At 44.3% G+C, this 20,376-nt stretch overlaps 1 protein-coding gene across 6 annotated transcripts in view; it reads right to left on the reverse strand.

Moving 5' to 3' along the window:
• Positions 1–20,376, reverse strand: part of BTBD10 (BTB domain containing 10) — a 148,890-nt gene that overhangs the window by 116,547 nt on the left and 11,967 nt on the right. For 3 of the 6 annotated variants that reach the window (XM_085885540.1, XM_085885541.1, XM_085885542.1), the window contains one exon: positions 13,837–13,881. The exons of the other annotated variants lie outside the window; for them this stretch is intronic. In XM_085885540.1, the coding sequence (XP_085741666.1) occupies positions 13,837–13,881 (45 nt within the window). The remainder of the gene's footprint in view (positions 1–13,836; positions 13,882–20,376) is intronic. 6 annotated transcript variants of the gene reach the window in all.

Raw genomic sequence — 20,376 nt, forward strand, 5'->3', positions numbered from 1 at the left:
ACTGGAGAAGCTTTCTTCGAGATTACAGCAACAAGACTGAGCTGTTTCACTTCCTTGCAGAAAAGATGTGTGAAGCACAGACGACAAGCACAGTCATTGTCACAAAAGGAGAAGATGCCATTAGCAACACAAGGAAGTCACTGGATGCTGTGTCTCCATGTTGTCATGAAGAAGCTGACACTCGAATATTTGTATACATCAGGGATGCAACGATGGATTGGTAGCAAGTCCATCATCATTAAGGCCAATGACACGGATGTACTAGTCATAGCAATATCTGTACTGCCATCCTTACAGGAACTAAGTCTTGAGAACATGTGGATTGCCTTTGGTGAAGGAGCCAAGGCGCAATGGATTCCAGTCCATGAGGTAGTTTCTGCAATAGGGCCTGAGAAAGCTAGAGGGATCCCATACTTCCATGCATTCACTGGATGTGACGTCGTGTCTGCCTTCCGCGGTAAAAGGAAGAAAACTGCATGGCAGACTTAGAACGTCTTTGATGACGTTTCTGAAACATTCACCAATCTCAGCCAGCATCCAACATTGATTCGTGATCTTGCCCTGCAGAGGCTGGAGAGATTCGTTGTCCTCGTGTATGACAGATCAAGCACAGCCACTGGTGTGGACGGAGCAAGACTGGATCTCTTTGCCCGCAAGCAGAGGCCGCACACTTTGCATGTTCTCTGAGGGCTGCCTATCAGGCTGGGATCATCTGGAAAAGGCAACCATCTCCAGTCCAGACACGAGCAGTCCCGCTGAATGGGGATGGACAGATAAAAGGAGAGATGTGGCAGATATGTTGGACAACACTACCCCCTATGCAGCCAGCTGTCAGGAATTGACCAAGTGTTCCTGTAAGAAAGGTTGCAACCGGAGATGCAAGTGCTTTCAGTCAGGGCTCCCCTGCACAGCACTCTGCAGCTGCATATGTGGACAGTAGCAGCTGGAGGAACATTCGCATGGTATGCATAACTTTGAACATTTACTAGCCAGGGCCCAGTTGCAGAAAGGCCTTAGCATCATATGACAATCATTAAAGTGGTGCAAAATCGGAAAAAGTGTGTCAGGGGGCTTTAAAAACAGGAAAATCAACTCCAGCAGGCTTGAAAACATAGGAATTCACACCAAGATCATGCAAATCGGACAACTACAAATACTTCGAAGCAAAAAGTCAACTTCAGGAGGCTAACTTGGTGGCCATCTTGAAAAATGGCCGCCATCTTGGATTTTCAAATGGCCAATCAGGCAGATTTGATTAGAATCCCCTGGAGAACAAATGTGCCAAATTTTATGCTTTTATCATCATTTGCACAATTCCTCTCAACAATTGCTGTTATCTGCCCCACTATATTGTTGTGGTTTCTTTCCTACCACCCCGGCGTGCGAGCGACCACTTTTATGTAATTGTGGCCGCGCCCCCACCGGACGTGGTGAACCAAGTCGCAGCTTCCGGATAAATGCCGAAATCCAGCTATGGGTGTGTTTAAGGGTGTGTTTTTAATCACACCGTAAATCAGCCAACTATTCTGTCCACGCGCGACAGGGTCCGATCGCCGAATTGTCGATTTACCTAAGTATGCGCGCAGACAGAAATGCCGGGGATTTACACCTCAACGGGACCTGCTTGGAAACGAGCCACTTAAGCAGCTAGCTCCATTTGCGATTTGCCGAGCGGTGTATTATCACGAGGCCCCGTTGGACCCGATTATCTTATCGGCTATTAAAAGCCAGCTAATATCCCAAACGCAAGTATGGCAGTTCAATTGAGGAAGAGGACGCAACGAGCAGGTGACATTCAAACAATGACATTTATTTGTAACACGTATGCATGCAAACACGTATGCAATCATGCAGTCAATGAAGCAATGCAGGTCAGGGACAAAACACGAGCAAGACAAAGAACTACAACCGTTCTATTATTTCTGTACATTCACTTAACAGTTCTACTTATGGACACGGCACCACAACTTTCATACAAAGAAACCCCAGGAAAGGGAGGGGCAGAACTGGACCCGTAGGCCTTTAATATCCACGGAGGTGTGGAGACCGCAAGAGCTCCGAGAGGCCGGGCTGGTTACCTGTCACCCTTGTGGTGACTCGCTGAGCGACTCTCGACATTTCGTCAGAAACACGGCAGCTCGGTTGGTCCAGGCCCCGCCGTGCGGCCTGGTGGATCGGCCTAGCCGACGACGCCTCAGAGGAACGAACGGGCCTTTGCTCTTTCGAGAGTTGATGCTCTTTGAAGAGCCCGCCCATTCCTCAGCGTTGGCTCGGACCGTTCTGTCGCTGGCTGGCAACCTCTCTCCGGCTTCCTCCACCTTCCCGCAGTTCTGCGCTTAACAGCAGGCTTGGCTGCGCTCCGACGACCCCGATTGCCCTCCACTGGACTCGAACCTTGGCGGGCTGCTGGCTTCCTCCGACTCGATGCCAGCTCGACTCCAGACTTCCACTGCGCGACTGGCGTTCCGGCACACCTTTTTAATCGGGTCGGGGGTGCGTTTGATCTCTCACCTCTCACCCCCCCCCACCCCCACCGCTGGCTCCGCCCCTTTTGTGATTCTGATCCGATCTCTTCGCGAAGCTCGGACATGCGTGGACATGGGTGAAAATCAACCACGCGGACGTTGCAGGAATCATCGGCTCCCGCTCTAACAGGGAACCCTCGCATCTGTCGGCGGTGATGTTGCTTGTCCGTGGGATTCGCCGGGGCTGGCGAAAAGATGGCGGCGCAAAGGAGATGAAGGTGAGGTGATGTTGTGGTTGCTTTGTGGTGGGGATGGCGTGGTTGTTGAGAGGCGGTTGTGGTTGGCGCTGTGGTGGGGATGGCATGGTTGTTGAAGTAGTGGTTGTTCCAAAACAAAGATAGCAAAAGAATAATAGCTGACTCAAAGATCACAGCCAGGTTGCAATAATAATTCTCTTTAGACATCGGTGGGGAAATCTAATCTGAGCACACACTTAATCGACATAACTGATCTCTGGGAAGCCTAAATGGTGTTCTGTGAATTTCCACAACCGTAACAATATACAATGGGGGGAACAAGTATTTGATACACTTGATATTGCAGGTTTTCCCACTTACAAAGCACGTAGAGGTCTGCAATTTTTATCATAGGTACACTTCAACTGTGAAAGACAGAATCTAAAACAAAAATCCTGAAAAAATCACATTGTATGATTTTTAAATTATTAATTTGCATTTAATTGCATGAAATAAGTATTTGATAAATCAGAAAAACAGAACTTAATATTTGGTACAGAAACCTTTGTTTGCAATCACAGAGATCAGACGTTTCTTGTAGTTCTGAACCAGGTTTGCACAGACTGCAGCAGGGATTTTGGCCCACTCCTCTATACAGATCTTCTCCAGATCCTTCAGGTTTCAGGGCTGTCGCTTGGCAACACAGACTTTCAGCTATCTCCAAAGATTTTCTATTGGGTTCAGGTCTTGGGACTGGCTAGGCCACTCTAGGACCTTGAAATGCTTCTTCCGGAGCCACTCCTTAGTTGTCCTGGCTGTGTGTTTCGGGTCGTTCTCATGCTGGAAGACCCAGCCACGCCCCATCTTCAATGCCCTTGTTGAGGGAAGGAGGTTGTTGGCCAAGATCTCGTGATACATGGCCCCATCCATCCTCCCCTCAATACGGTGCAGTCATCCTGCCCCTTTGCAGAAAAGCATCCCCAAAGAATGATGTTTCCACCTCCATGCTTCACGGTTGGGATGGTGTTCTTGGGGTTGTACTCATCCTTCTTCTTCCTCCAAACACGGCGAGTGGAGTTTAAACCAAAAAGCTCTATTTTGGTCTCATCAGACCACATGACCTTCTCCCATTCCTCCTCTGGATCATCCAGATAGTCATTGGCAAACTTCAGATGGGCCTGGACATGCGCTGGCTTGAGCAGAGGGACCTTGCGTGCGCTGCAGGATTTTAATCCATGATGGCGTAGTGTGTTACTTATGGTTTTCTTTGATACTGTGGTCCCAGCTCTCTTCAGATCATTGACCAGGTACTGCCGTGTAGTTCTCGGCTGATCCCTCACCTTTCTCATGATCATTGAGGCTCCATGAGGTGAGATCTTGCATGGAGCCCCAGACCGAGGGAGATTGACTTATCTTGAACTTCTTCCATTTTCTAATAATTGCACCAACAGTTGTTGCCTTCTCACCAAGCTGCTTGCCTCTTGTCCTGTAGCCCATCCCAGCCTTGTGCAAGTCTACAATTTTGTCCCTGATGTCCTAAGACAGCTCTCTGGTCTTGCCGTTTGTGGAGAGGTTGGAGTCTGATTGATTGAGTGTGGACAGCTGTCTTTTATGCAGGTAACGAGTTCAAACAGGTGCAGTTAATACAGGTAATGAGTGGAGAATGGGAGGGCTTCTTAAAGACAAAACTAACAGGTCTGTGAGAGCCAGAATTCTTACTGGTTGGTAGGTGATCAAATACTTATTTCATGCAATAAAATGCAAATTAATTATTTTAAAAATCATACAATGTGATTTTCAGGATTTTTGTTTTAGATTCAGTCTTTCACAGTTGAAGTGTACCCATGATAAAAATTACAGACCTCTACGTGCTTTGTAAGTGGGAAAACCTGCAAAATTGGCAGTGTATCAAATACTTGGTCTCCCTCTCCCCACTGCATATCGTTTTGGGCCCCATCTCTCACTGGTGAAGAAATACTTTAAAAATTAAATAATTATTGTTTCCAGATCCCGGTCTCCACCAAAATGGAATAGATTTCATTGTGGTCACACACCCAACCTGTCCAGCAAGTTTCATCCGAATCAGTCTCCATTTTGAGATATTGTGCTGCACATCATTTTTGGCCCGATCTCTGAATGGTTAAGAATCACTTTAAAATTTCTAGTAGTCAGATCCGGATTCAGATCTTCACCAAAATCAAATCAATTTGTCCTTGCCATACCCAACCTGTCCACCAAGTTTCGTCTGAATCCGTCCACAACTTTTTGAGATATCCTGTGCACAAACAGACAAACAGACAGACAATCAGACAGAAAGGGGTGAAAACATAACCTCCTTCACCTTCAGTGGCAGAGGTAATAAAGAAAAACCCACCCACATCTCTCACCTGTGAATGGAGGGAATACCCAATCAGCTCTCACCAAATCAACTAAACCCAGGTGGCGAGGATTATCTATCTATAATTCCAGCAGTGTGTGTGTGTGTGTGTGTGTGTGTGTGTGTGTGTGTGTGTGTGTGTGTGTGTGTGTGTGTGTGTGTGTGTGTGTGTGTGTGTGTGTGTGTGTGTGTGTGTGTGTGTGTGTGTGTGTGTGTGTGTGTGTGTGTGTGTGTGTGTGTGTGTGTGTGTGACCGCTGTTTCTCGACAACCTCTGGTCCGATCTAATTGAAACTTGCCAGATATATTGCTGGGGCCCTGAGGATGTGCCTTTTCAAGGTTTGATATTAATCGGACAAGACAAGGCGACAATAGGGGTCGCCTCAGCGGATCATCCGTATGATCCGCATACTGATTTGGCACATGTTTTACGCCGGATGCCCTTCCTGACGCAACCCTGGTCGCCTCTTACAACACAGGGATATGTTACACCTCTTTTAACTGGGGTATACACCAGCCCAGTACACTGGTACTCACTTCGCCGACCTCGGAAGGAAGACAGGCTGAGTCAACCCCTGGTGTATTAATTCAGTGGCCCAACGGGGCTTGAACTCAGGACCTTCTGGATCCCAAGTCGCTGCCCTAACCACTGCACCAACACCAGGCATATTTCCCCCCCCCCACCACATTATAAACACTAAATTAATTTAAAAGTAAAATTTATTTTAAAAATTATTCCAATTAATATTTTCATTAAAATAATGAAAATTTATTGCACAACATAAACAGTCTGATATTATTTTTACATTAGCATTCCTAAAATCTGTCGTGTTGACTGTCGCAGTATGACATTTTCTTTTGTAGTGTTGCCAAATAAGCACGTTAATTTTCAATGAATTTTTGTTCTGCAAATTTTTCATCGCTTGGGAAGCGTATTCAGATGACGTATTCAACGCAATAATTAGTTTGAAAATTGTTTAACCTAAAAAATAATTTCCCCCCAGGTTAAGAATTACTGGTATAGAGGATGACAAGGGTCCAATTCCTGCTTGGCCCATTCTACAAGGGAGGCAACGTCTCTTCTGGTTAACGGTGGAGCAATGCCACGTAGGAGGTACTGGTCGCCCAGACATGTAGGTTTCAGGCAGCCAAAGATGGCTCTACAGGCTGCATCAATCTTCTTGGCACGAGATAAACAATTGCACACTGGGCTGGCACACTCGGGTGCTGAATACCACATAGCAAGAGCAGTGCTCCTCATAATTGCTGGTTACAGGGTTCCCACTTATTTTGAGATGTCTTTTTTAAGGACTTTTTAAGGACTTTTAAGGGGTAAAATAACCCCTTTTTAAGGACCACATCCAAGAAATTCCAGGGGTAAATTGAGGTGAGTCACCTAGAAATTAACAAAGATAGTAAGTTTACAAAAAAAATCTATTTTAATAATGAACATACAGAACAAAGCAAGAGCTTATTCAGTCGACAAGGCACAACGCGCCACACAGCCAATTGGCAAATTCACTTCACAGTTACTGTAGAATCAGCCAGGAGCAGAAATTCTTCTTCTTCTGGTGAAGACAAAACCTTTAGACTCGGCTCTTTTAGATACAGGATCTCCTTAAATACTAAACACCTGTACACATCCTCGCATTGAGGGTGACTTTTGAGAGTGTCTATCATGAACTTTTGAATATATTCGGACATTTGCTTTTAAGTTTCGAAAAGTTCATGTTACTATTTAAAGATTATTCCATTTAATGTATTGTAATTTCGTAAATACACTATTTTCTCGCCATGAACGACGATCATCCATGACGCGTCTTGCTATTGGCTCGATCAGTGGCGTGCAGGGGGGGGGGGCGACGGTGTGTTGGCCCCGGGCATCCATTGGATGGGGGCATTCAATCAGAGAAGGAAATAAGATAGTAATTTTAAAATTTCAGTGGTGATAAATCAATTTTTGGAGGCTCACAGCACTGCAGAGGCAGTTGTTAGCCCTTTATTCCTTCCACATGGTGTACCCTTTCTGTCTAGAGAAAATGGTGCTTCTCCCCATCCCCCCACACGCATGGGCATGATGTACGTGGTGCAACCATCAAAAGCAACAAGCAGACGTGGCTGTTCGTTCCTGCGTTTCCTCGAATCATAACTAGTCTTTTCTTCAGATTTTTGTGCATCTAGATTCGTTTTTTTACCTACTCAGGTCAGCGAATAGCTCCAGAACGGGTGCAACTAAGTTTTTTATAGGTTTTTTGGTGATATTTAATGAAATATTTACATGGGATGTCGTAAGAGTGAAGCCTGGATGATCAGAGGACTGCGATGGCATTTAATCTCGGAATAGGAGACATTTATTCCTTGACATGTTAATATTCGAATACAGATACCACTAATTTGCAAGTCTTTGATATAAATTGCACAAAATTATCATTGGAGAATCAGTGTGAAATAATTTGATACGAAGGAACAAAGAAATGAAATATAGTTTATCCGTCTGCAACTGACCGATTGTTTACCATTTTTCTTCCCATTTTCTCATGCGTCTTACGGTTTATGAGATAGAAAATGAAATGTTACGAGTATTTCGTGTGCTTATTATTATCGAGTTTCAGAATTATTGCAGTACAGTTTATTCTCCACAACACAGCACCCTCCTCAGCAAACAGCAGCAAAATGCCGTTGTTACGAACTCGCGGCGCAACAGGAGGAGCCACATTCCAGCGTCCGTGTGCAATCAGCCGTCCAAACGGCTGATTTGCATAAACAGATCAAGACGGGCTTTGCCCTGGATAAGGCCAGCCAATCAGAGGTGAAAGGGGCAGAGCCAGCCTGGGGTGAAGGTTCAGAGGTGAAAGGGGGAAGCGCCGATTTCGGGTGGCGAAACCTCCAATGCTTCTCCCCTCGGGCTATAAAAAGCCGCGTTGGCAACGTGCAGGGAGTTGGTGGTGGAACTGTTATCTATAACAATATTATTGTTTTAATTTTAATAGTTTAATCTCCAATTAAGATTTTTTTTTTTGTTCTCTTATTATCTACAAATACAAGAATGAATATTTGTTCAAGAGAAAATAAGCTTGTCTCAGAAGTGTGTAAGTTAGTAATCACTTTGTACATTTTTTTATTTTTTATTTTTCAGACGTCTCAGATGAAGAAAGTACAACAGAACAGGAAAAAAAGAGGGGCAGAGTCGAAGATGAGTCCCATCAAAGAGGGCCATGAGATGCATGGATAAAAAGAAGCAAAGAAGAAGTAGGAGAACTTGGAGAAGTAAAAGATGATGTGGGTGAAGAGAAGGATTTTTCTGATATGGATTCAGCTCGGTCAGAACATAATACTCTCTCTCCTCAGTCTCGTTGTCAGGATGATGATCCATGTGAAGAAAATAAAGAAGATTTTAGCTTATTTTTGCAAAGAAGCGATTTTGGACGTTTGAAGAAACCGATTCCAGATCATTTGAAGATGACAATATTACAACATGGCCCTGAAAGATATCAGAATAAAAGTGGTCCATTTGCTGAGAAGGATGGGAGATCATTTTCCAAACAGTGGTTTGATAAAGTTTCCACAAACGGAGAAATTGTGGAGAAAAAATGGTTGTTATACTCTCCATATCGGAAAGCATGCTACTGTTTTGTTTGCTTTTTGTTTTCAAAGGAGCATTTGTCGTCGTGTCAAACTTTGGAAAGGAAGACGGTTTCTCCACTTGGAGAAAATTAAATCCAAGAATACCTGACCATGAGAAAAGCCCTTCTCATAGAGCTCACATGAGGAATACCTGAACCTCGTAGTTCGACTCCATCATTCAACAACGATAGATGCTGAACTTCAACAGCAAATGTCTGCTGAAAAGAAAAGATGGAAAGCTATGACTGAACGGATTGTCGAGGTTATATCCTTTCTGGCAAAACAGAATCTGGCCTATCGTGGACATCGAGGAGAAGGAATATCTGGGTTATCAGTGCCAGGGGAGACAGTCAGTGAAAATACAGAAAACTCTCGCAACAATCAGACTTTTGGCCAAATATGATGACATCTTAGCAAAACACTTGCAGAGAGAGAGAAAGACAAATCAAAAAGTGTCACCTACTTGTCCAACAGAATTCAAAACGAAATAATCAATCTTCTTGGTGAAACTGTCAAGAAAAATATAATTTCCGAAATCAAGGATGCAAAATATTTTAGCATAATGCTGGATTCAACTCCAGATATTGCCCATGAAGATCAGGTTTCTGAAATTCTGCGTTACGTTCATATTGATGAAAACAAAAAAGTAGAAATAAAGGAGACATTTCTGGGATTTTTTCAAGTCAACAAGAAAGATGCAGTCAGCCTTGGTAAATAAAATTCAGGAAAAATTGGAAGAAGACAAAATTTCCATGAATGACTGTCATGGTCAAGCATATGATAATGCAGCAGTTATGGCTGGAGTGAGAGGAGGTGTTCAACAAAAAATTCTTGAAGTTAACCCAAAAGCTGTGTTTGTGAACTGCAAGAACCACAGCCTCAATTTGGCCTGTGTCCATGCAAGTGAGGTGCAACCTGTTGTTACATTTTTTGGCATTCTGGAAAAACTTTACTTTTTTTTTCTTCATCTACTTCTCGTTGGGAAGTGTTAAAATCTTTTGTCACTCGGACTGTGAAAAGACAGTGTGACACAAGATGGAGTTCCAGCCATGATGCTGTGCAAGTAATCCACGAAGAGTGTGACAACGTTATTGCAAGCCTTTAACACCTGCTGGAAGGAGAATTTTCAAGGGAAACTAAATCTGATGCAGGATCGCTACTGAACTCTATTCAACAGTTCCCGTTTATAGCTTTATTAAATTTTTGGTACTCAGTTTTATCATCAGTGGAGAAAGTCTCAAAACGTTTGCAGGATCCGAAAATGGGGTTCCATGAAGCTTCTTGTGATCTGAGAGGACTTGTTCATATCTTGAATTTGAAGAATGACGAAATTATCCACAATGCAATAGATTTAGCCAATGAATATTGTGAAAATTGGGGAATACCAATTGCACGAACAAGGAGAAGAAGAATAATGCCTGGAGAGTCAGCAAGAGATAGTGGACTGACGGCACAAGAAGAAATGAATAGAGTAATGGTAGAGATTGTGAACAGATTAAAAACTGAAATTGAAGACCGCAGTGTCCGTCTTCAAAGGGGGTTGACTCAGCCTGTCATCCTTCCGAGGTCGGCGAAATGAGTACCAGTGTACTGGGCCGGTGTATACCCTGGTTAAAATAGGTGTACCATATCCCTGTGTCGTAAGAGGCGACCAGGGTTGCGTCAGGAAGGGCATCCGGCATAAAACATGTGCCAAATCACAATGCGGATCATACGGATGATCCGCTGTGGCGACCCCTAACGGGAGCAGCTGAAAGAAGAAGAAGAGGAGCGTCGGTCTTCAAAGACTCAGTGACCGATTTTCTTTTCTTCTGAACTTGAATTCAGTAGTGATTGAAGATGAACAAAAAGAGAGAAATTAAAAAAGGAATGTTCAGACTTTGCAAATTATTATGACAACGATGTGGTTGCAATTCAGTTATATGACGAAATTTATTTTGTGATGCTCCTTCCAGCTGGAGGGAATAGAGTTCCCCCTGATCCTAAAGATGCTCTGGAGTCTTTACTACACTATGGGAGGGATGTCTTTCCGACGCTGTGTGTTTCATACAGATTACTGCTTACAATCGCATTTTCAGTCGCAAGCTGTGAAAGGTCATTTTCAAAACTGAAATTAATAAAAACATATCTGAGGTCTACTATGTCACAGGAGCGACTGACCAACCTGGCTTTAATAAGCATTGAAAAAGAATTTCTCACAGCTGATGTAAAAAGTGAAGTAGTTCAGGTGTTTTGTGACAGGAGGTATCATTTGGGGAAAAGAACTTAATAAATTTTATTGATTTATATTAAAATCGAATAAAGCGTTTATTTCATGTTTCATCTGTGTTTATATATTCAAAATGTTTTCCTTTCTCATAATATTTCTCAGTATATTAGGCCTTATACTTGAGTCTTTGGGGCATACAATCAAGATTTGTCCCGGGCATCACCAGACCTCTGCACGCCACTGGGCTCGATCAAGGTACGTGACGAAATATCGGAAGTTGTTGTTTTTTGTTTGTTTGTTTTCTTCTTGTTCTTCTGGTGAAGACAAAACATTTAGTACACGGCTCTTGGACACATTTGTCATTGTTTAGAATACTAGTTCGAGGAAAATGAAACACTCTTCACCAAATAACAGGAAAATCTGATTTTTATTGACTTTTGAACATTTTCCTGAAATTTAAGTACATTTCGGTACTTAAATTGTACAACTCAGAAATGTTGGACTTTATGGGTTTTAAGGACCCGTACGAACCGTGCTGGACTAGTACCCCATTTTGTGTTGGCCAGCTTCTTCACGATGTTATTTCTGGCTCCCGCCTTAACTTTTGTCTTCATAACATGGGCTTTATAGTTTCGGGTATGATCCAATGCAACTCCAAGGTAGACTGGCTTGGAGATGTGAGTCTTCTGCCATACCAGTGGACATTAAGCTCTTCATTTGCATCCTTATTCTTGAGATGAAAAGCACCGATTTGCTTCTTCTCTGGATTGATCCAGATTATTGGTTGGTTGAGTAGTAATCAATTAGTTGAGCAAGGGCATTGACGAGACTGTTCAACTTGGACAAAGGTTTGAGCCTGTGTTACAATGCAGAGGTCATGAGCATACAGGAAACTCCTTGTATCTGGGTGTATGGGGTGGTCATTTGTGTAGATATTGAGCAGCAGGGAGGCAAGGACACCATCTTGTAGGAGGCCATTCTTCTGTCTCCACAACCTACTACGTTTGCCCTTCAGGTCCACAAAGAAAAATCTGTTCTCCAGCATGTTTGGGATGAGATTTATCAGTCTGGCAGCTTTTCCTCGCTGATAAAGCTTCTGCATGAATATTCTGTGATTGACAATGTCATACGCTGCTGATAGGTCGACAAAAGCAGCACCAGTTATCAGCCCTTCCTCATAGCAGTCTTCAATGAATTGGGTGAATTCCAGGAGCTGACCTGTGCAGGATTTTCTAGGTCAGAAACCACCTTGCTCTTGAATCAGATGTTTATCCACAAAGGGAGCCACACGGTTCAAAAGTAGTCTCTCAAATAGTTTGCATTTGTGGCACAACAGGGAGATCGGCCGGAAGCTTTTGGGGATGGATGGATCTTTCCCGGATTTCAGGATAGCCACGATTCTTGCTCGTCTCGAAAGCTTAGGGATCTTGTTGGAGGTCAGGCAGCAGTTGAGCATATCTTCTAGCCATTGAAGGGCATTTGGACCTAGATGTTTCACTTGTTAACAGAGGATGGGGTCAGCCCCAGCTGCTTTGTAATTTTTCATCGCCTTGATGCCAAGTTGAAGTTCATTCACAATAAAGGGCCTTGTGAAATTAAGGTCTTCTTGGTCCAGTAAATTAGGCCTCGGGAGTTTAGCCTTGCTGGGTGGGGGGATGACCTGAGTGTCCTCAACTATTCATAAGGAGCTGATGGGCAACTTTGTCTGCCCTGACTTCATACATAGGTTGATTGAGGTTTTGTAAAGTCATTTCCCAGCATCCTTATGATTTTCCAGGCTTTTCTGCTCCTGCCAGTCAAGTTTGTGGACTCAATCAGCTCGTCACTTATTTCTCCACTCTTCCGATGTAGCATTAATCATCTCCTCTCCAATTTCCAAGGTGTCGTTCCCAAATGGATCATTCTGGAAACAAATGGTGTCGTCATTGTAGAGTTCCTTGGCATCATCAGATAGTCCTGGAATGTAGTTGGTCCTGCAGCCTCTTGGGATGTATTTTCCAAGATGAGCTTTTAATAAGATCCACAAAGGCATCGTAGTCATCACGAGTACAATGCCAATAGCAGTCATAACTATCAAGATTAAATTCCTTTGCAGTTTCAAACCTCAAATGATGGTTGCATTTGGTCAGATTGGAAAAACACTACCTCCTCACATCCAGAGGCAAGTGCCAAATCCTGCGAGACAAACCGAGATGAACTGCCAACTGCTGCCTGCCAGACACCCCTCAGTCATGACTTACAATCCCTGGAATGAATAAAATGTACTGTGCCATGGAATAACTGGGCTTCATCATGGAATTACTGAATGGAGGAGTGTTACAAGTAACACATTCTTCCTCTTGTAAAAAAAAAATTACAATAATAAAGTAGTGGCAAAAACACTATAGTTTACCATATGTGATCAACATTGCAGTTTTACAAATCAACTCTGACCATGTAAAATGATTTTTAATGATCCTCAAACTTGATATAGTTCTCCATCCAATTGAAAAAATTAAAATTAAAAAAATAAAAGGTGGACTGCATCAACACCTGCAATTGTACACACACACACACACACACACACACACACACACACACACACACACACACACACACACACACACACACACACACACACACACACACACACACACACACACACACACACACACACACACACACACACACACACACCGGTAGGCGACATGGGTGGTCGCGACATAATTGCATACTAGTCATAGTTTTTGATGGATCGGGCTGAAATTTTTTGACAAAGAGGTCGATTATAGTGCGCATAAAAGCCTGGAAGCCAATTTTTGATTTTCGAAAAAATACTTTTTTTATGATTTTTTTTTCAAACATTTCAAAGTCCCGTTGCTAGGCAACGGTGGTGTCCATAGCAACGGTGCTCAAAAGCATAGAACTAGATCCTGGTATGAACCTACCTGTCAAGTTTCATCAAAATTGGTTGACTCCTCTGGCCTCCAGAGCTGTCCATTACATACAAACAAACAAAAAAAATGACAGTAAATAGACACCCTATTTTTGAAGGACTACTATTTGAAAAATAAAACCTAAATCAAAACTCTGCTCGAGTAAAATTTTCTAAATATCTCAAAGTGTTTAATTCCGAAGTCTCGTTTCTCCACATTCAAAACCGTAGGACAAGTATTGAAAATACCGTTCGTGGTTTTTCGGCCGCTGCATAGCAATGGGTGGTTGGTTGCTTAGCAACGAAACTCAAATGCACACACTCCCAGCCCATATGGCACCTGTTCGCCGAGTTTCATCGAAATCGGTTTGCTGGTTTGTGCTGTGGAGCCTCGCGTTGCAGACACACACACACACACACACACACACACACGGAAAAACCAACAATAAGGGTACTCTAGCGACCACCCAATATATATATATATATATATATATATATATATATATATATATATATATATATATATATATATATATATATATATATATATATATATATATATATATATATATATATATATATATATACACATGTAAGGTACCCTTGCTGGTCACAATTTCTTCACTAGTGACTGTTAGGCAGCATATTGTGTTCTGTGCATTAACTTGTTTGCAGACAATTTGATGGAGAACAAATTGTTCATTATATGGGACCTTTACATGATGTTCGTTGAGGCCTGAAGTCAATTGCAAATGTGAAGGAGAGTATGGAGACGATAAGTGTTGATGTTGTTTTTAGATTTTCCAGCCCATGGAAAGAAAGTGAGTGCTTGGGAATTTCTAGCTGCTTCCAGATATGGGAATATCTTGCGAGAACGATCAGTTTCTGGCTTTGTCAAGATATAGAAATGTCTCATACTTCGAAGTGGTTTCTTTTGAGAAGATCCTATGGTAGTGCTCACAAGTAGGAAAACACAGCAAAGCAGAGGAGGAGATAGTGGTGAGAAGAGACAATCAGTCTACTTTGCTTTAAGCAGTGCCAAGTCAATGGTTGGAGTATCATTTGTTTTACATTTTCAATAAACTAAAGCTTGGACAAGCCGGTAGGCGACATGGCTGCTCGCTCTAGATGGAAAGCTGGCCGACGCTACTAGCCGATATTCATGTACATGCTATCAATGAATTTAGCACAATAAATATGATCATCACAGCCCTCTTAGTTTGAGCCCAGAAACCCGCCTTGTGAAATTTCAGGCATGTTTCCAAAGAGACTCCAACAAATGGCAGCCGTGGTAATTCCATTTATCTATTCGCTAAAGAATTTTTTTTTATATATGATGCTGTAAGACATTCTCCTTGGGCACAAAAAAAAAAGGTCCCTCGGAGGTCCAGTTTCGGAGGTATTGATTTTTTTGTACAGTCCACAATAAGTGTACGATCGATGTACGATAAAGTATTTTAGCTGTTGCTAATGCTTCAGTCACATTTGGCTCGGCGGCCGTAGGGTCTAGAAAATCTACGGCCACTAGAAATTATTGGGCGGCCGCAGTATTTCCACGGTCACACAATGTAGCAGTCACATATGTTTATATTTTTCGGGTTTCCCAACCTTGATCGAACCCAGTACCCCCAGAGCCTAGCAGCCGCATGGCTGAGGAAGTCGCCATTGCAAGGCTTCTTCTTCTTCTTCTTCTTCCTCCTCCTCTTCTTCTTCTTCTTCACGCGACGGCTTGATTCAGTATTATCTTGTAAAACAAGTAATCTATAATCATGTACATTTTTCTCCTCATTGATAATTAATTAGTTTGGCGAAATGCGACCCGGAAACGATAAAAATGTTATCGGACATTATGGGACTAAAAAACAATATTAAAAAAAACAAAAAAAAAACCGAATTATTGGAAGTTAACTGGTCCGATAACGATAAATGGAAGTTAACTTCCGATAAAAAAAGGTAAAGTAAACCGATAATTATCTGTTATCGGATTATCGCTGTTGTGCCCAACACTGGTGGCAAAGACCTATACTCTGATCTCTAGTGGTAGCGCACGGTCGACGCAGACTGCCACGGAGGCCATACGTAGGACGCACGGCGGACGTAGGGGAACCCTGCGTCGACCCTGCGTTGCCCGCAGGTAGTCACACAGACCGCAAGGCCACCGTACGCTGAACACAGGGACGCCTTCGGACTACCCTACAGCGACCGTGGAAATAGTGCGGCCGCCATAATTTTTTGGGGGTTGGCAAAATTCATTTTTCATTGATAAGAGCCTACGGCAGCCGCACAAATAAGGCAAACCCACCGTACGCCCTAAGTACAGTCGACGTGGAACACATCTACATCATGGCTACGGCTTGTCGAATTGCTACGGCCAACCTCGAAATGAAAAAAGTTATAACTCCGCGCTCTAATTCCACGGAGTCCCCTACGGCCTGTAAAAGATAGCCATATGGCGTAGGGCCACCCTGAGGCAACCTCAAAAACTCTGTGGCCGCCGCACGTTTGTCAATTCAAGGGGGGGGGGGGTACGGCCGCCGTACCCTAGCCGTAGAGCAAATGTGACTCATGCTTTAGCAATGGAGGTGTGCATAGCAACCATTCATTTTTATGTACATGCTAGCCACATTGTATACATTTCACCCAAGTTTCATCAAAATCAGACTCTTTCTCTTAGAGATATTCGCAATTAGCCGTTTCTGAAATGTTCGACATGTACTTGCCCAAAATCTATCTCCTCCTACAAATATTTTTTGTTGGGGCTGCAAATTGGCATGAAGGAAGCTAGATAGATTGCACACAGAACTCTAAGCTTCGATTTATTTCGATTTTTTGACCACTTTAAAGGGCCGCTGCTATGCCGTTGCTAGGGCCCAGGGTCCCATATTCGAAAGCACACGATTCCCAGAAATATTGATCCTACCTACCAAATTTCATTGGAATTGGTTGAGTGGTTTAGCCCCTAGGCTTGACCAAAGTTTCGTGGACAAACAGACAGATGGAAATGTCCAGAATAAGGGTGCTCTCAGAGCAGCCAAAAATGCTCGACTGCAAGTTGGACATTCATTGACGAAAAAAACCTTGTTTGGGGATGTCAGCAAGTAGGGATTTAAAAAGTTGCAAATTGTCATGGACTTAAACACAAATACCAAGTATTTAAAAAGAAAACTTTAACTATGAAAAAAACTTGAAAAAAAATAAATGAAATTGGACTTATTTTTATCAATTGACCAATAATAAATAAATAAATAACTAGAACAGTACTCTTCAACTGCTATGCCCCCACACACATCATTATACACATTTGTACCAAGTTGGATTTAAATCCCTACAGCTGTTCTCAAGTATCACATTTTTACCTGACATGGTCTGACCTTACACCTCTTGATGCCAAAATCTAATCAGTTCATTTTTGCATTATAACCATTCCTTTCACCCCATGAGGCACACAGGGCTGCCGAGGCAGTTTAACTTGGCAAAGGAGTACAATCCTGGACTGGTTGCCACTCTGACACAGAAGACTCGAATCGCTTGATGATCATATGTGGCAGAAGACTCGAATGGCTTTATGATCATATTATTGTTACGGCTGTGGAAATTCGCAAACCACCATTCAGGGCCCGTAGGTGAGATAACTCTAAGTACATGTGTAGTTAGTCCCAAACCCGTTGTTTAGAGGGAATTTATGTGATTCATTCGGGCTGCGACGCTTTGAGATAGCCGTTTTTCTGTTCTATCTGTATTTTGAACCAACCACGTCTCAACCGCCATCACACAACAACCACCATGCCAGCCATCGTCACCAACTGCAACCACGTTCCAACCCTCAGACAACAACAACAACAACGCCAACAGCCACGACCTTTACCTTCACAACTCAATCCCGCAAACATCGCATCACCGTCATTCCCAAACGGCACCATAACCATCAAACCACCACCGATAACCCCTCCACCACCCTCACCTCTCTCCTTCTACGGCCATTCCCGCACCACCTGTGAACACTGAGCGTCGGGCTGTCTTGGGCTCGTTCAGCGATACGCACTGAGCCACGAGCGCAAATAGCGGCCTTTCCGAGGGAGAATTCGGATCAGGAACGCTACACGCCCACTTCTGATTCGTCCAATTAGCAAGCGCAGAGCGGCTTGGCCCCGCCTCCAGGCGCGTCTGTGTGAAATCGATATATGCAAATTCTAGGATCAGGGGAGGTTCACGCCCACTTTTCCTCCGTCCAATTGGCGAGCGTGGCTCCGCCCACGAGGTCATCCTGATCCGGATATTTGCATATTGTTTTCTCCTGCCGGCCTATAAAACGGCGAGCGCAAGGTGAATCGTGGCAGAGTGTGGCAGTAGCATTGTGTGTCGGCAGGGCAGGGCAGAGTGAGTCGAATCATCGGTGTGGCAGCGAGTTGGGTTCTGTAGTCGGCTGAGGAGAGTTGCGGGAAGAGGCAAAGGAGCTCGGGTCCGAGGCGAGAAGGATGGCGGTCGGCGACGAGGTCACGGTGTGAGATCGCTCGTCGCGGGACCCAAGCCAGCCAGCCTCCTCCCCCAGGGCATCAATAATTCCCCCTTTCCCCCGCGCTGAGATAGTGCAAAAAGGGGGCCCCGTTCCCACCCCAAACGTTGTGCCAACGAAACCCGCCAAGGAGGACAGAGTCGGGGCACAGCCACGTGGCCACATCTGCGGCTCGTCCGCCAACACGTCACGAGGACGCGGGTAGGACCCCCCCCCCCCCGGTCTCGTGGACCTGGCCGCTCCTCCAGGTCACGTGCACATATTGGCCTCCAGGCCTGTCTGCCCCCTTGTATATGAGGGTGGCTTATTTCCTTTGCTTTTGAGTAAATGTGTGTTGGCGCCGTCTGTAAAGTAGAACTGTACAAGTGTTGCCATGTGTACGCGTATTCGTTTGTAACTCTGCGTCATTGTTTCTTTTGTTTTAACTGCTATATGTGCATTTTGACTGTTTGGCTGTATATGTGTGCTTTCCGTGTGTCGCATAATAAATGTGCATTGTGTGAACTGTTTTCCCGTTTCGCTTCGTCTTTTCTTTATTGACCCTCCATCCTGCTTCACGTAAAGGGTTCGTAGTAGGCTTAATACACCCGATAATTAATCGGAACCGTCCAGGTCGGCGATAACACCGCTCGATTATGCCGATAGCACGGAACGGGCCGCCCAAGTGGCCCGTGTCCGGAGTCGACCTGCGGCGAGGTGCGATCACCCGGTCGACCATTCGCGCAGGTACTGAGGTAGATCGAATTTGGCGAGCGACCCTATCCTGCGCGGGTGGGCAATTGACACGATTGTGGTGAGGTTAAACCCCCACCCGTGACTAGCCCCTGGCGTTGGTCCAAGAGGGTCATGACTGAATTATCCGTCCGGTGGGTGACGTGCCGTGATTCGAGTCACGTGGCCGTCCGCACGCCGGCGGGCGTGAATTCGCAACATTATTAACCCAGTAAGCTGGTACTCATTTTGCTAACCTAGGAAGGACGACAGGCTAAATCAACCTACCTGGTGTTATTTCAATGGTGCGACAGCAGCTCAAACTCAAGACCCTAAGATCTTAAAGCAGCTACCTTAACAGTTAAGCCAACACCAGGCTACGTTTGCATCATAATATATACAGTACTTGTAGCTCTGGTTCATAAGGAACAAGTTAGTCGGACCCTCAAGGTGCTGAATGAGGAGTCTGAGCCGCTGGGATTATGGGTTTCCTGGGTCAAAACTAAGATCCAGGCTTTCAATGACATATTGGATGCTGCTATCCTGTCAGTGCGTTTGTGGTGAGGATGTTGAGGTCATGGAGAGATTAACTTACCATGGCAGTGATATTCATGTCACTGCTGGCTGTGAGCCAGAGGTCAATAGACAGGGGAGTCATGGATTTACCGGATCATGGGGTGTGAAGCTGTCGATACCTGTGCAGGATGAAAGTCTGAATGTTCAGGTCCTTGGTGCTTCTAGTCTTGCTCTACCGATGTGGGACTTGGACTCTGACCTAGGATCTGAGATGGAGACTTTATTCCTTTGGTACCAGGTCTCTTCGGAGAGTCCTTGGCTATCACTGGTCAGACTTTGTGTCCAACGAGGGGTTGCTGAGAGATTCAAATGAGATTTGTTACCTGCATAGTCCATGAGCATCAGCTGCGACTGTATGGACATGACTCGTTTTCACGATGCTGATCCTGCTCACAAGATTCTCTCAGCGAGGGAGCCTCATGAGTGGAGGAGGCCAATGGGCCGACCACGTGCCTCGTGGTTGCAACGGCTTGATCAGCATCTCAAGATGGGGATGGGTCAGGCAGCTGCCTGGGAGATGGCCAGACAGAGGCCCCTGGAGTACCGGCAGAGTGGACACAGCGACGTGTTGCTCCAGCGCATGCTCCCATACCTGACCTGACTTGTATGTAGCAAGTTTTGTCAAAATCTCATCACTGGTTCACAAGTTAGCACAATAACAGAATTTTTACCCAACAGGACCTCTGACTTTTTGACCCCATAATCTAATCAGTTTATCTTTACATCATGATATGTTTATGTACCAAGTTTGAC

The sequence above is a fragment of the Eptatretus burgeri genome, chromosome 6 (assembly GCF_056783735.1).
Source record: "Eptatretus burgeri isolate ZD-2024b chromosome 6, Ebu_testis_v1, whole genome shotgun sequence".
NCBI lineage: Eukaryota > Metazoa > Chordata > Myxini > Myxiniformes > Myxinidae > Eptatretus > Eptatretus burgeri.